Source organism: Equus przewalskii, chromosome 4 (assembly GCF_037783145.1).
Source record: "Equus przewalskii isolate Varuska chromosome 4, EquPr2, whole genome shotgun sequence".
NCBI classification, from domain to species: domain Eukaryota; kingdom Metazoa; phylum Chordata; class Mammalia; order Perissodactyla; family Equidae; genus Equus; species Equus przewalskii.
This window is the reverse complement of record NC_091834.1, coordinates 1639819-1656149: the sequence shown is the minus strand read 5'-3', so window position 1 is coordinate 1656149 and position 16331 is coordinate 1639819. Positions and strand designations below refer to the sequence as shown.

General features: G+C 45.3%; 1 protein-coding gene across 14 annotated transcripts in view; it reads right to left on the bottom strand.

The window, feature by feature from the left end:
* Nucleotides 1-3458, bottom strand: part of MAGI2 (membrane associated guanylate kinase, WW and PDZ domain containing 2) — a 1255661-nt gene extending 1252203 nt beyond the window's left edge. For 13 of the 14 annotated variants that reach the window (XM_070617000.1, XM_070617003.1, XM_070616985.1 and 10 more), the window contains exon 1: nucleotides 2543-3458. In XM_070617000.1, coding sequence (XP_070473101.1) covers nucleotides 2543-2843 — 301 coding nt within the window. In that variant the 5' untranslated portion in view covers nucleotides 2844-3458. The remainder of the gene's footprint in view (nucleotides 1-2542) is intronic. The other variant, XM_070616993.1, reaches the window with a different exon arrangement.
* Nucleotides 3459-16331: the final 12873 nt, after the last annotated feature.

Genomic DNA, 16331 nt, shown 5'->3' with positions numbered 1-16331 from the left:
CTAGAAGAATACACAAGAGGATTATATTTCCCACAAAAGCTAAAAGAAGCAATTGATTTTCTTTTTCGGTCAACGGAGATTCAGAAGGTGAAATCAGGTTCCCGTGCGCTCCGGGAACATCATTCGCAACATCAATCATCAACGACCCAGCGAAGCCCAGAACTGAGGGTTAATACGGAATGAAAAGAGATTTTTCCCTAAATATATCACTTTATCTGCACATATTTCAGGAGTTCCAAAAGCAATAATCTTCCAAACAAAATATAATACAGAAATTGAGTGATCAGAGACTACTTTGGATGAATTATGGCAGGATTTAACTGACATGGAGTCTAGGTCGCCATCTTACAAAGAAATCCACGGCGTGTGGTCATTTTGGCCTCTTCATAAACACCCATGATGGGGGGGCTCATGAATTCACAATATAGCCCACAGATTTTCAGAAAGCTCTGTTAGAAAGCTCATCTTCTTAACGAAGATAAAGATGCCTCATCCTTCAAAAATTTCCATAGATTCATCTTAGTTTTGTGCAGTGGAGTATTTACAGGATAGTCAGAACTCCTTTTCTTACTTGATAGCTTTTCAATATTTAATGATAGCTTTCATGCCCTCACTTTTCCAAGTTAAGTCTTTCCGCTGGATTTGATAGAATATATCTACAATACCCAAGAATCTCCCTTCCTTTCTTTTCTAGATACATTCTTGCTGTTAGAATTATATTCTGCCAGGGTGCATCCCAAAATGTAGTGCTCAGAATGAATACAACATTAAAATGGGGTCATCACTGCCAACCATAACAGGACCATCACCTCCTAAGATGGTGCCATTTGTCCAATTTAACAGCGCATTAACTCTGGCAGCCACTTTCCACCACAAAAACCAAGCTTGTGGCCAACAAAACCATGGTCATTAATTGCGCAATGGATCTCTTGAACTCAAAACCAGAACTTGATATGTACAGCTATAAGATAGTATTATGGCATCAAATATGTTAACACGAACCCCTATATTTGAGCCTCTGCTACATCACCTTGAGAAATACCAAGATACTCTGTTTCCTCCCTAATTCCTGTTCTTCATTTTCATAGGCTATTGAGCGTCAGCGACCTACAAGACAACCTTTACATTAGCCCAGCTCAAGTCATCAGCTGTTAATACTCAAGAACTCCCAATGGAAACGTTTTCTTGTATGCCAATTTACATTCAAGAAATTTCGCCTGAGACTTATTTTTCACTTGTTTACTTTTAAAACTGGTTTCATAGAGAAGAGCATCTCCCTATGAGTGTTTCTGGACAGCTGATCATGCAGTAAGACTAAGTGATTGCTCAAACGCAGGCAGTGACGCGCTCCATTCCATCTCTGAGGCAGGGCAACCGTAAGATTACCAACAAACTTTCACATTGAGATGAATATACACACAGACATACACACCACACATGCAATGTGCCTGTGAGTGTGGAAAACGAAGATAAACTATTCTATTCCAGTTAAAGTGGTCCTCTTTGCAAGAAACTTTTCTCTCACTCTTTCCTCTCTGAAGCAAAGACAGTCATTGAGGTCTGCGAGATCTCAGTCTCCCTAAATCCTCATTACAGCCTTCAGCTGAGGCTCATCCAAGCCAGGTGGGAGCTGAGGCAGCCTGAAGTGTAACCAGCTGTTTACCCAGCTCCTGCTCACAAACACCTCCTGCAAATCCGAGGCCAGGGGACAGTACAACCACACTGAACTTGCAGTCAACGAAGGCGACCCCTGAGGAAAGCACACTCGGGGAACCACGTCTCCCCTCCCGACCCCCGGACGCTGGGACCCGCTCCGCACGCCGCGCCGCCTCTCGCGGGCCGGCCAGGGGCGAGCGCCCGGGTTTGTCAGCGCGCACGTGACTCGCGGGGCCACGTGACTCGGCCCGGGGCGGGGGAGGGGACCGAGGAGTGCAGCAAGGGAAAAGTTCAGGAAGACCCGTCAGAGCGCCCAAAGCAATCTGTCCCTTGCCGCTCCGTCCGCTAGCGGCTCCGGCATCCTTAGGAGAGGGCTGCGGATCTACGCGCTCCCCAGCGCAGCTCCCGAAAGGGGGGGCGTAGTTCCCCGCTCGCCCCGCCGCCCCCCTCTCGTCCCCGGCCCTGCTGGTGTTGCCGCTGCAACCTCCAGTTGCTCCTTCCTCCTCTTCCTCCCTTTCCCCCATCCTTCCCTGCTTCCTTCCCCCAAAAGCGCATCACCCACTGCGGGCGATGCCACTGACGCACATTCAATTTGCCCCAGGAGCTCGCCTTCACCTCGGAGGTCAGACCAGGCCGAACCTCTTCCAAAGGGCAGGATGGAACTGCGCAAACAAAGTTGCACGCCACACCGCCACCTGCCCCTCCCTGCCAGGCAGCCCCCCGTTCGCCTCCCCTGCAGAGCTCGCTCGCTCCGCCGGCGTTCTCTCGACCTCGCCCCGCCATCGCGCAACACACCCCCTTCCTCGCGCGAGCCCACCCTCCCGCCGCCCCGCGCGCCGAGCGGTCCGGGCGCCCGGCACAGCCCCGAGCCCGCCGCTGCGCTCACCTTGCTTGACACACTTGAGCCGGAGGGGGTCCTTGCAGTGTTTGATGACGGCCAGCACGTCCCTGATGGTGAGCCCCGCCACGGGGGTCTCGTTCACTTCCAGCAGCAGCTCCTCCGACACCAACTTGCTGCCGCTCTCATAGGCGACCTTGCCTGGCTTCACCTCCCCCAGGTAGGGGAACTGTCCGTTCTCCGCGCCCCCCTTCAGTTCGAAGCCCAGCTGGCCCTCTGGGTTCCTGCCAATGACACTCTCGTGGACTTTGCTAGTCCAGTGGCTTTTCTTTTTCAAGCTTTTGGACATGGCAGTGGGGTGAGTCGCCTCAGCTCCTGAGGGGTTCCTTTGGGCTGGAGGGGTTGGTGTGAGAGAATGAGGATGGAGGAGCGAGGGGGGCCAGAGGTGACAGGAGCAGACTTTGCTCCCTCCCTCTCTGCTCGGTGCTTTGCCTCTTCTTTGGATGGAGTGTGGACGAGGAAGGGGGAGGATGCGAGGGGCGGCTGGGCAGAGGTAAGGGAGCTCGGGGAGGTGGTGCCGGCCCCGGAATGACACTCAGGGCTGTGGCCCCGCGGCGAAGGAGAGCTGTGGCGGCGGCGGCAGCCGGAGCCGAGCTGGTGAGCGGCCGGGTGGGGGTGGGGAAGGAGGGTAGGGATGCCGGGGGCCACTCCTGCGCGCGGCGAGTGGGAGCGCGCGCGCCCTGGGTGTGTGTTGTTAGCTGATATCCATGGCAGCTGCAGTGGCAGCGGCAGGGGCCGTGTGTGTGAGTGTGTGAGTGTGTGCACTAGTTGTACTGGACTGGCAGGAGGGGAGGGGGCAGGGGGGCGGGAGCAGGCTGGAGGGGGAGCAGGGGCGCGCGCGCGCGCCGGGTGGGGAGCCGCTCCGCCGCCGTCTCTCTCGCTGGCTCGCTCCCTCCCTCCCTCCGCAGCTTGACCCGGTAGTGAAGGCGGGGAGAGAGGCAGGCTGGGTCCGCCTGGCGGCCTCCGCGAGGAGGCGGGAGCGGAGAGGAGGGCCCCGAGGCCCGCGCGGGGAGGCCGCAGGGAGGGCGGCGGGGCTGCGCGCCCAGGACGCCCGCCTCCCCCGGTGCGGCCCGGGCTGCGGCGACGCGTCGTGGCCTGGACGAGGGGCGCCGGGGCCAGCGCTGCGGCTGTCGGTCCGGGGGTCCTCCTGCGAGGTCCTCCTGCGGGGTCCTGCGGGATGCAGGGGCCGAGCTGGCGGCGGGCGCGGGACTGCGGGGCGGGCCTGGGCGCAGGAGTTCCCAACTGCGACAGGCTCTGCCTCCCCGTATGGACGGACCCGACGCCGAGTTTGTAGAATGCCCCTCCGAGGAGCGGGAAGTTGCGGAGAGCCGGGGACCGCGCGGCGCGGGGCGGGCAGCCGGCAGCATCCCCCGGGCGGGGCTGTCTGGAGAAAGGCGACGCCGGGGAGCGAGGGCAAGGGGCTCCGCTTTTCCGTGTGAGGGGAAGCGGAAAGAAAGGGGCAGCGGGTCGGGGTGGGGCAGCAGGGAGCAGCCCCCTCGGAGCAGAGGACCCTTTAACCCGGGACCTGCGGTGGAGACGGCAGGGGCACGCCCTCGGCCAGCAAAGCCCGCAGACTCGGGGTTGTAACCTGGGAAGAAGCCTTAGGATGACCCGGCCGGCCAAGGTCCTGTGACAGAGAAGGCAAAGACGGCTCCGAGGGTGAGCACAGAGGCAGCACCGGAGCTGGAACTCAGCTCGCTGCCCGCAGCCGGCGCCTTTCCCTTCACCGAGTTTGCAGTCGCGAGGAGAGGTGAGGACAGGGGCGCAGGGACTCAGGAGGGCTGCTGGCTTTCCCTCAAACCCTGATGTCGGGTGAGATGTGAGCGGTGATTTTTAAAAACTCCTGTAACTGGTAAATGAATTTCATTTGCTTTCCTTTCAAAGGATACGTTTAAGACAAAAAAAAAAAAAAAAAAGAAAAGTTGCACACCCACTCAAAGCAAAGCATGAAAAGCACTCGGGGTTCTTGCTGTCTGAGATGAAGACAGTGTGGGAGGCCACCAGTGAAGTTCAGAATGTGCAGTCGACCCAAACAAAAGGAAGACCGGGTTTGAATGCAACCTCTGCCACCTACCAACGGTGTGGTCTTGAGTCAATCGCTTGACCTATCTGAGCCTCAGTTTACTTATTTGTTAAACAGGGTTAAAATTACCGTTCTGGTGGGGCTGTGATGAGGATGAAATGAGGTCATGCAGCAAAGTGCTTGCTTGCCTGGCTTAGGCGGGTAGGCAGTCAAAATGGTAATTTCCTTCCTTTTTCCCCTCTCAAGTATAACTCACTGTTTGGGGAAGTGTGGGATCAAATTTAGTCAGAGCTGGAAGAGAGCTGAAAGAAAGATGATTTGTTTAACCATGTGTCTTTTTTCACTTGAGAAAACGGATCCCCAGTGAGCTGGCTACAACAGAAGAGAATTCTTCATTGAGCCAGGGGGCTGTGCTGGGATCTGACACGGGAGCTGCAGGCAGTGCCCAGAGAGGGCAAGACTGGGGAGCAGAGCCCAGTATCACCCAGAGAAGCTGGGTGTTAGCATTATGAGACCCAGTCCTAGGTGCAAATTGATACTGAGGACTGAATACGTATTTTTCAAACGCAAATTACAAACCAACATGTGTGTAATACTAACGATGGTCCGGTTCTAACTGCGTGCCAGATGTTATTCTCTAGGCTTTGTATAAATTTATTTCTCCTGGCATCTTAATAAAGTAGGAACTATTATCATTTCCTTTTACAGATAAGGAAACTGAGGCATACAGAGATTAACTGTTGCAAGGCTGCAAATTTAGTCAATGATGAAGCTAACATTTCAGACCCAAGTGTTTTAGCTCCAGTCCTGGTCTCAGTCACCGGGTTCGTCTCTGCCCCGGTGTACTTACCATGTCATGCCAGCAATCAGTACATAGTGTCCCCACAGATTGGGTCTGTATTTTATTGCAGAGGTAATTAGGAAAAAAGAGAACGAATGGAGCAGGAGTTGGACAGAAAAGCAAATTTTTACCCTCCAGAACCCAAGACGGTCATTGAGGTGCGTGCCACCTGATTTAGTGCTTCTCAATTCCTGATTCATCTGCTTTGCCCTGAATTGCGATCTTGAGCTGGAACCTGTCAATGCTTCTTTGTTGTCACTTGGCGCGATGTCAGGACTTGTCAGTAAAAGATGCTGGAGGGACACTTCGTAATAAAGGGACTTTCCTTGGTTTCCATGCTTTTCTTCTTGCTCCTAGGGTGTGGTGGTCATTGGGTGGCTTTCTAGTCAATAGCGTGCAAGAAAATAGTGTTTCACAACCTCCAGTAAGTTTGGCTGGTTCCCCAGTGGTTGGCTTCCCGGTGAGCCTGCTGGCATCCCAGGGAGTGGCTTCCTCACCAGCCCAGTCTGTGACACCTCAGTGAATTTCTTGGCCGTCAAGTGGGCCATAGCCACATTGTCTCCAATGACGTCTGTCTCTCAGGCTTTGTAGGGCAGAGGTTGGGGAGGAGGAGTTCTTCTAAGTTATTCTCTCCCAAAGCCCTGGAGATAGGGGCTGCTCCCTAAATCCACTATTCCTGTATTCTTTAGTGATGTCTTCTCTCTTTGTAGCCCATCCCCTTTACTAGTTAGTAATACTTTGTACTAAATTTTCCCTGTTCCGGTTATAGTGTGATTTCTGTCCTGACTGGACCTTGACTGATACAAGGCGTAAGGGGATCATGTAGATTCTTGAGGAGAGCACTCTCCTGGGAGTCAGAAGTTGGGATCCTGCCTTTACCTGTGCAACCTTGACTAAGTCACCTAACCTCTCAAAACTTGTCCCCTCATCTGTGAAAAGGGGGTGATAATGTAATATGACAAGGTCATGAGAGCATCATGTAAAATTCGAATGCATTTTAAATGCACTTAAATGTCAATACGCTTTAAAACTGTAAAGTGCTACCCAAATTAAAGGTGTTAATTATCAGTATAGGAACAGAGAGTAGCAAAGAAGATGGAGATATTTTCTTTAAGAAAAAAATTATATGTATTCTGGGGACTTATTGGATTGTTTCGTGGGGGGTGTGGTGGGCAGCATTTCCTGTAAGGTTTATTATCATTCAAGTAAATATATATTATTGGTTGGTTGGTTGGTTGACTTTGCTTAGCTTTTGAGAGGTGAAAGGAAATACTTGCAAGTCTCAAGTTGTTCAATTTTCCAGCTCTATGAAAAATACAACTGAAACGACGACCATTTTGAAATGCTAGATTCCGTCTAATTTGGTTGCTTTCTATTCTTCTCTCCTTCACGTTTGCTTTATTTCTCCTTTGTCTCCTTTACCCTTTCTGGGTTTGATGCCCGCGTCAGGAAAGAATTATTTCATCCCTGAGCACTCAGTGTGCAGAACATGGCGCTAGATATTGCATGCTGTTTCAAAAGAAAAATAGTTTAGGAACCTTAAAAGCTAAAGGAAGAAAAGCATGAGTGCGTTCAGTCCTTGGAACAGTTCCATGAGCAGGGTGCTTGTGGCAGACTCACTCGGGATCACTTGATCCCCAGGACCCCTCTGCCTGGGCATCCTTCCCCCAGCTTCTGAGTTTGCTCACTTCTCAGGGCCAGTCCCTGAGACTCTTTGGAAAACTGCCCCTGAATTCCTGGGCTCCTGCCTCTAGGCACAGAGAGGCAGAGGGAACCACCTGGGCCTTTACTTTCTTCCCAGGATACCCCTTGCCAAGGACGGCCCTATACAGTATAAAAGCCCAGCCCTATTGCCTCTTGGGGGAAGAAAATCCGAGGTGTAGTTTATACCCCAAGGCTCTCTTGCATGATCAGGCTCATTCTAAGATTTTGCCTGAAGTTGCTTCCTTGCCTGTCTGGCTTCCGCTGGTAACTTACGTGTTTTTCCTGAGAGCCTGTCCTTAATAAATCACTTGCACTCAATCCTCATCTCAGGGTGGGCTTCTGAGATCCTGACCTGAGACATGGCGGTTCCTTCTTACAGATGAAGGAACTGAGGCTCAGGTATTTTAGATTGCACTAAGTCAAACTACCACTAAGGGGGGCAGTTGTGATTTGATCCATGTCTGTGTGACTGCAAAGCTTCTACTCCTCATGCTGTGTCACATCGAAAGTCCCTAATACCTGGTATTGATAAATTAACTGTCTGAACAGAGGGGACACAAAACTCAGCAGTTGATTGATCAACAGTCATAAAAATTGTATCCCTATGTTAAGAGATCTCTGAGTGTTTGAGGGGGAAGAATAAGCCGTGGGCAGTAAGACCAAACCGTGATGTCCTTCATCCAGGAAACCTCATAAAGGGTGAGCCGTGTCTACCCAGAGGTCTGAAGACAGGTCCCACATTTTGGCAGAGAGTGTAAATGTTCAGTGTGATTTTCGCTATTTCTCTCTTACTTTTCTAATTGCTTCTCTTTTTTCATATTATTATTCCCTCTGCTTTCCAAGAGCACATTTTATTTTATCCTTTTTTTCTCCATCTCCTTACTATATACCTTCACTTTCTCGTCAATTCCCATCATAAATTTTAAAATAAGTTTCATATTCTACATATATTTTTAATGTGATGTCTATTGCCCATATTCTAATCCTGCCTGCTTTCTTTAATCATTTTAGTATGGATTTAAAATGACAACAGTTTCGGGGCTGGCCCCGTGGCCGAGTGGTTAAGTTCGCACGCTCCGCTGCAGGCGGCCCAGTGTTTCGTTAGTTCGAATCCTGGGCGCGGACATGGCACTGCTCATCAGACCACGCTGAGGCAGCGTCCCACATGCCACAACTAGAAGAACCCACAACGAAGAATACACAACTATGTACCGGGGCGGGGTTTGGGGAGAAAAAGGAAAAAATAAAATCTTTAAAAAAAAAAAAATGACAACAGTTTCAATTCTAAGGAATTAAAAGAAACAACAGAGGGACAGTGTTATCACGGGCTCAATTTGTGTCAATAGTGAAAGATCTTGTAGGTGTGAAGGAAGTGATGGAAAGAAAATGAACATATTCTATTTTGAAATAGTAGGAACAGTCAAATATGTTTTTTTAGTCTTTGGAAAAGCATATTTCAAAAAATTCAAAGAAAATTTCATCGTGCTTCCTCAGCCAGATTATTGAGAAGCAAAAATGCTGATGAACATTTGGAGATAATGAGATTGTCATTCTAATCATACTGATTTCAATAACTTTGCAAACTTCTCCAAACACCCTTCTGTGCCATGTGGCTTGCTTTTAACCATTTTGAGTGTCATCGATGTCTTTCAGAAATTGGTGAATACTGGTGCTCTCCCCTCACCACAGTTGCATATGTACGTATAGCTTCCAAATATTACATATCATGTCATGTAATTTATAGATCCACTGAAGCCCAGCCATTTGCTGGATAAGAGATTCTTTGGAAGTCCTGCTTAAATAAACCTCTGATATAAAATTTGTTATTTGTATATAATCAGCTGACAGTAACCAAATCTACTGAACTCCTATGAAATGCCACCTTTTCATCACATTTCTTCCTGCCTTGTATTATAACAGTCTGGACATCTCTCAGCCTCGCTTCTAGGCGGTAGCTTCTTTGAGAGCATGATTTATGTTTGTATTCCTCACAGAGGGTGAATGAATGAAAGAAACTACAGTTGTAGGATAAAAGGAGACACATAACTGTAATGAATATGAAAGGGTCCCATGTATCTATTAAGTGAAGCACAGAGTCGACTGATACTAATAAAGTAGACCCAACAATTTAAAATGTACTTTAAAAGATCTAGAACAGCAAGAAGTTTGCCATCCAGGAAGGTGTTAAAATTCTGAGACAGTCGCCTCCCATTTTATCCATCAAGCAGAATAATTTTAAAAGTGAAAAAGGGAGGGTAAGTTTCTTTAAGAGAAAATTGTAGTTTAAGATGGGTCATGGGATAAATGGAAATCCTTTAATTGCTTTCGAGGATTTTAATCTTCCAACTTCTGTCGATTAGCTCCTATGGCAATAAAACAAAAAGATCAGGAGATTTGGCGAGCTCTCGTCTGTAATCTCTGAGGGAAAGTGGGACATTAGGGGAGTCAGCAGAGGACAGGTGAAAAGCAAAGCTGTCACGATTTCCCAAAGAGGAGAAAGACGAAGTGCACAAACTGTAGACCACAGAAATTAGGACAAGAGAAAGAAGCGATACCTGAAACTAGCACAGCTTCATAAAGAACAAGTCCCACCCGACAATGCAGATTTTTACTCATAAACATGACTTGTTGATTGTGGATCGTGTTAGGTTGCACATGTCAGCAGTGGATACTCAGAGACCAGGCCTCTGTCGTTCTGTTCAGTGTCTTCAAGGAATGCTTCAGTCTGCAGATGCTCTTGTAGCACACGCTCTCCACGTTTGGCCTGACCGAGACCTCATATAATAGGCCTGTTCCTTCCTCGCTTGATATGCTCTTCCCATCAATTGCTCCCACCGTTGCTTCCTATTGATTTTGTAGGATCACTCCTGATCCTCTTCAAAACATCTTCTCAGCCCTTTCTTGAATAATTCACCGACCCGAAGGCCGTCGTATATTTGAAGACCACCATCACAATTTTAATGTTGTGAATTTATAATGAAAACTTAGCACCTGTTTAACATACAGTGCACTTTGTATAAGTAACAGTATGCTATGAGTAAATGAATACGATACGATTCAAAATTTTATGTAAATGTGTGATAAATTTCAGCCCATGTTATTTAAGGACACTTAAGGATATTTTTACCTACAATTAATACTGCTTGTGATATTGATCAGTTCCTAGTTATGTATGGTCTATGTTTAAATGCATTCCATCTAGTTTTGAGTCTTAAATAACTTGCATATACTAAAGTCTTTTATAGCGTAGTGACTGCCAATTTAAGGAAATTTCAAAATTTTGAGGACATATTTTTAACACGAGGTAACTATGCTTCTTCCTTTAGGCTATATTAAATTTTTATTTCTATTGTCAACAGTATCTCCATAGGAGAACTAAAAATAAGGAACTATCTCCTTCATCCGATAACAGTAGGTGTTTGCGGCTTTTTCTAAATCAAAACTGAAGAGGTAAATGGTGCTATACACTTGTTCTCCTTGATTCTGTGGCTGCAGGAGTTCAGGATTTATTCAGACATCCTACAGACTGCAAAAAGAACAAACATATTACATTTGCCTCTTTAAGCTCCCCAAATATTTTAAAGGATGTCAGTTTGTATGTCAACATGCCCTGAAGCTCCCCCTTTAGCAGGAAGCTACATAAAGGAAGTGTGAGTTTCCCCAGTACTAATGGGGATTTACTTCCCAGCCCTTTTCTCTGGAGACAGATGTGGCCTCTCCTAGGGTAGGAAGCTTTGCATTGAAGGTATGATGTAAAGGGCTAGAAACATCTTTCCCCCTCTCTCCAAATTGCCTCACCATATTTTCTCGTAGTGCTTGATAATTTTGCGTTAGGGATGTACCTCCCTTTGAGATAATAAAATGCAAATATCTGTGGGAGGGTTTCTTCTGCTTTACTCATCCTCATCCTAGGGAACAAAATATGTTCCTATGCTACAGGCTGAAAGGAAGATCGCCAGCTCAGAAATCCCTAGAGTCCATGCTACACTGAAGGTTGCTTAGCAATTTCCACTATTTTCTCAGTCTACTTGACAAATAAAGGGATCAGAAATCAAGGGCTGTTGGGTATGTTCCATAAATCTGTGAAATTGGTATTTATTCTGTTTCTATTCTCTCTCTATTGATTTAAAAACAGAGGAAATGCAAGGTCCATAGGTGGGCGCGGTGGCGATTTTTAAGCCAAGACTTGAGTGAGGTACAACACCCAGTTGTGTAAAAATCCAGGGGAAGGATTTTCCAGGCAGAGGAAAAGGAGGCATCTAGGTCCTGAGGTGGCAAGGACCTTGATGTGTCAGAGACTGGGTGACTTTCACTCTCGTTACTTTATGCGTTCAGTTATACTATCCCTTAGGTTAGTCTAGAAGGTCTTTTGCAGGTTGGACTCTGCTTAAAATTTAATTCCCCCCGACCTCCCTGACCATGGTCGGTGCTCATCTCTGCCGCGGTATAAGCTGTTTCTTTTGTTTAATAGCCTCTCATTCATTCATTCCTTCCTCCCCGATCAACTGTGATGCGTTTCTTAAACTCCACCTTCAGCGTTTCCTCCTTCAGGAAGTCTTCTCCCGCTCTCTCCTGCCCATTATCCTTGGAAGCACTCAGTCCTTGTGCTGCCCTTGACTTGTGCACTGGGGACACTGCTTTCCATTTACTAATGTACGTGTCTGCTTTTATCAGTAGTGAGTTTCTTAGGACAGAGGCGTTATTAATCATCCCTGGGTCCTGAATAGTAGTAGGACTGTAGAGTACCTAGTACTGGTAATATATAGTAGACACTCAATAAATCATTGTTAAACAAATGAATAAATAGGATATCTTTTTGTTGTTATGATTTAACTCATGTAACATTGTTATCTTCAGAACAGTTTCCATGACACGTTTATTCCAATTAATAGCCATAAACTAACTCTACACCATAGCTATATTCTGTAGCTACTAGAATGTTTATCATTAGTTCATTTCAAAAAATGTGTTAAAATAAAAATTATCATTTATATTTAATGCAAACTATACGCATTGAAGGTTGTGAAAAGATTGAGTCATTTTTGATGTACAGTTTTCAGTTCACTTTTTCCATTTACCATCTTTATGATAGAATTTCAGCTTAAATTTAAATTTGTCGGCATTGAGAACCAGCTGCTACTTAATGGAAATCATGATTTAGTAGCCTGTTTTGTGTGGCTTGCTAGTTTCTCTTTTTAAGTTAGAGTAGTGATGTTTCAGACACTGATTACATTTTATTTACAAGAACTCGATGTTCTTCACTTGCAACCGGAGGGCTTTTCCAGCTCCTAAAGGTCTGGCAGAGGTGGAATAGCTGGAGGAGGAGCTGGGAGGGGAAGTTACGGGGGCTGTGGCAAGGGAGATGGGAGGAGGAGGCGGCCCTTTTGGCAGGCCAAGTCGAAGGTGGTTCTCTCAGGGGACAGTGACAACACCGCACCTTAAGAGATGACAGAGGTACAGCACTAAAGCAACCATCCAGAACTGCGAATACATACTTGGAGCTTTTTTCCAGTTTATTGGCACTTGCTCAAGGTCCAAGGAGGTAGGTGTCTAAGCGATTGGCTCTTGTTCTAGGCTCTTTCCATAGTCAGTGAGACGCTTCCTCCCGTGGGTTCTCCTTGAAGTCACTGGGGGTACAGCTGCATGGTACCTATTTACTGAAGGAACTAAGCCAATGAGTAAATGTATGAGCTTTTATTATCACTCCCTTTATTATTTGTTTTTAAAGTTTACGTCAGTAAGGACTTACAGATTCTCATTTAATTTAATGACTCAAACCTTCTACTGGTAGTCTTGATTTTGATGCTTAGATTGTCCCAGATTTGGCCCGTAGGGGTTCCTTCAGGATGGTTTGCTCGTCCTTTGACATGTCCCTCTGACTATTTGAACACTGTGTTGCTTCCTGATGTAACCAGATGCTCCACATTTATCTTCTTCTTTCTCTTCCCCAGCTTTGGAACCTGACTTTCTCTTCCCGGGAAACCCTGTTCCTTTTAGTGGAGAATGATATTTAGAAAGCAAGATATGGTGATTTGACTTATTTATTGCTCTTAATGGGCCATTACTTCTAAGCCCTTTCAGTGGACAGAGCTAGAAAATGTATCTAGAGATATTTCAAGTGTGTTTATATGTAGTATATTAAATACATTTACATAAAAAACATGAGTTCATACTGATACTTCCAGTTAACACAAGTCCTTTTACTTTTCACGAGAAGAGACAACTCAAATCATTGGCTTATTATTTACAAAACATTGACCTTTTTTTTTAAGATTTTATTTTATTTTATTTTTTATTTTTTTGTGAGGAAGATTGGCCCTGAGCTAACATCTGTTGCCAATCTTCCTCTTTCTTTTCTTGAGGAGGAGTGTCACTGAGCTAACATCTGTGCCCATCTTCCTGTATTTTATGTGGGATGCTACCACAGCATGGCTTGACGAGCAGTGCTTAGTCCGTGCCCAGAATCTGAACCTATGAACCCCAGGCCACCAAAGCAGAGCCTGTGAACTTAACCAGTACGCCACCGGGCTGGCCAAAACATTAATGTTTTTAAAGAGAAAATATTTGTCTACATAAAGTGGGCCTAGAAAGTAATAATATTGATCTCAAACAAAGCCATCCAAATAGGTTTCCTTAATAAACATAATATATCTTAGAATCTTAGGTATTGAAGGGAGACATCTGTGATCTAGATGTGATACAGTAGGACTCTTGCAGTAGACAGTTCATTTGGGTCTGTGTTGGAATAGAGAAATAAGATCAGGGGACTAAAGCTTGACATAATCCTTCCCCAAACTTTTAAGCACATGAAAAAGCATATTAAGCATTCATGACACCCAGAATCTTGAAATGAATGCATATTTATGAGAGAGGTGTAAACAGCAAGAAGTACTGACACTGTGTATGTGGAACAATGCTAGTGTGCTCTCTCTAGATATAAGCACAGTAGCTACAGATGCCACACTAGCCATTCCACTTAGCAATAGCTTGACTATTATTTGGCTACTAACATGCATAACTTTTTAAAGAAGATAATGAAGTTGTGAACATCTAAATAATCAGGATTTCCATCATGAAAGCCCTGGACTGTGTATTTGAATTCTTACAGACCTTTTTCCCAGCCTGTCATGAATGACTTTCTCTAATGGTCTCTCTCCTACTGCAGTGAAAACCAGACCTTCTCCAATTGGTGTACTGATCCCAAAGGTTAGTTCACTAGAAGTCCAGGATTGTTTTTACCAGTTGGTTTGCTAGAAAAAGTATAATAATAGGTTTTTTTAAGGTTCTATAGTCATGATTGCAAAATAACTATGACTCAGTCATGCTTTGAACTTAATTCCATTTTATTAATGAAAACACATCTGTCTACATCTGAAAATATCACTTGTGACAGCATAGAGAGCTTTGTTTCGAAAAGGAACTTAACTTATAGCTAAAAATGTACCCAAGATAGATGGAGAAGGTTGGACCACACATAGGTGGATGAAAGCTGGCCTAGAATCGTCTTAAATGGACGTTATCCCAAAGGGCTGCCTAAAAGGCATTGGGATCCCGACAGAGAGTCTGTGAAGAGGTGAACTGCTGAGACCCAAATCACAGTGAAGCACAGGAAAGAGATGCCTCCCGAAGGATGGGGAGAGGAGTGGAGGGTCTGAAGAACTCTGCAAGGAACTGAAACGTCCTGCAAGGGAAAAAGACCAAGAGTCGGCTTTGACGGCTGCCAAACCAGAGAGCAGTGTTGGCCCCTCACAAAAGTGCCAGCACGCAGGAGCTTTCCTGGACCTCGGCTCTCCTCTCTCCCCCATCTTGAGCCCAGTTGTGGTCAGACACAGTGCAAGTGAGCAGCTGAGAAGAGGAAGAAAGACAAGGTGGGAGAACAGAGGAGTCTGTCTCCAGCCTCGCTGTGTGCTGCAAGCCCGTCTTCTGTGCACGACTGCTTGGGTGAGTGCAGAAGCGTGAATGCTGAATGAAGCTTGCAGTTTTTATCTTCACTCTGCCTGTCCCTATAAGTTTCAGGCTTGAAATAGTTTAAGTGAATAAAGTACGAGAAGGATTTTTATTATTTAAGACACATACAGGGGACCAACCGAGATGTTATCCAGGGGAAGGAGAAGGATTGCCCCACAGAGCATCCTTCCAGGAACATTATGAGGGAAAGCCGAGTTACTTAGTGATTTCATTTTGCCAATTCTATCCCTTCAGAATGTCATCATATATTTATATATCCATATACCATATATCAAAAAATATACATTTGTCTGTATAAGTGCATGTGTCATATGGAACACTGTCTTTTGCCAGAGTTTTCTTGTTTTCTAAAAATTCCTATTTGGTTATTCTCTTGATTGCATATCTATATATTCTTTCTTTCTAAATGCTTTAGCTATAAGCAAATAAGAGTACAGTCTATATGCAAGATTCTACATTTTCCTTTATAATTGGAGAAAATAACATTTTATCCATGTGTCACGTGATATATTTGACACCCTATCATACTTGGATATAAATGTTTATAAAATACAAATCATCTCAAATCAACAGGATCAGAATTGGACTGGAAAAAAATGTATTCAATAAGATGTGTAAGATGAGGTAGAATTAATTCTAATTGAATTCACAGAGGATTTGAAATTAGATGTAAATCTGTAATATCGTATTACATTAGATGTGAATTAGTATTAGATTTGCATTCAGAAAAATGCCCAGTGTTCACTTCTGAGTACCGTTTAGACAGAACATTAGAATGGAGTTCTTATCTTCTCTGTCTGTCTGCTCCCCTGCCCCAAAATGTCATCGAAAAATCTGTCTGTCTTGATGATCAACATTTTTTGAGAAATACAGACATTTACATGTTAGTGGGAGATAGAATACAATTAAAAAATATTTTTATAAGTGCAAAAAAAATGTTTCTTAAGAGGTAATAATTTTAATACCTTAAAAACTAACCGATCAAATACTGAATTTTAGATATTAAGGCTAGCAAAGATATACAAAACGCAAAAGAGTTTCTTGAATAAATGTTTCACATTTAGCTTAAAGAATTCATTTAGGACTTGAGTGTTCTACTGTCAGTATGTGGGCATTAAAGAAATGTTATTGGAAACTGATATTGGTAATTAACTCAGAAAATCCTTAGAATTCGGATTTAGGTCTCGTGATTTAGAATCTAGATGTTGTCCAATAGAGATTGGTATTGCTTATAGCATGGA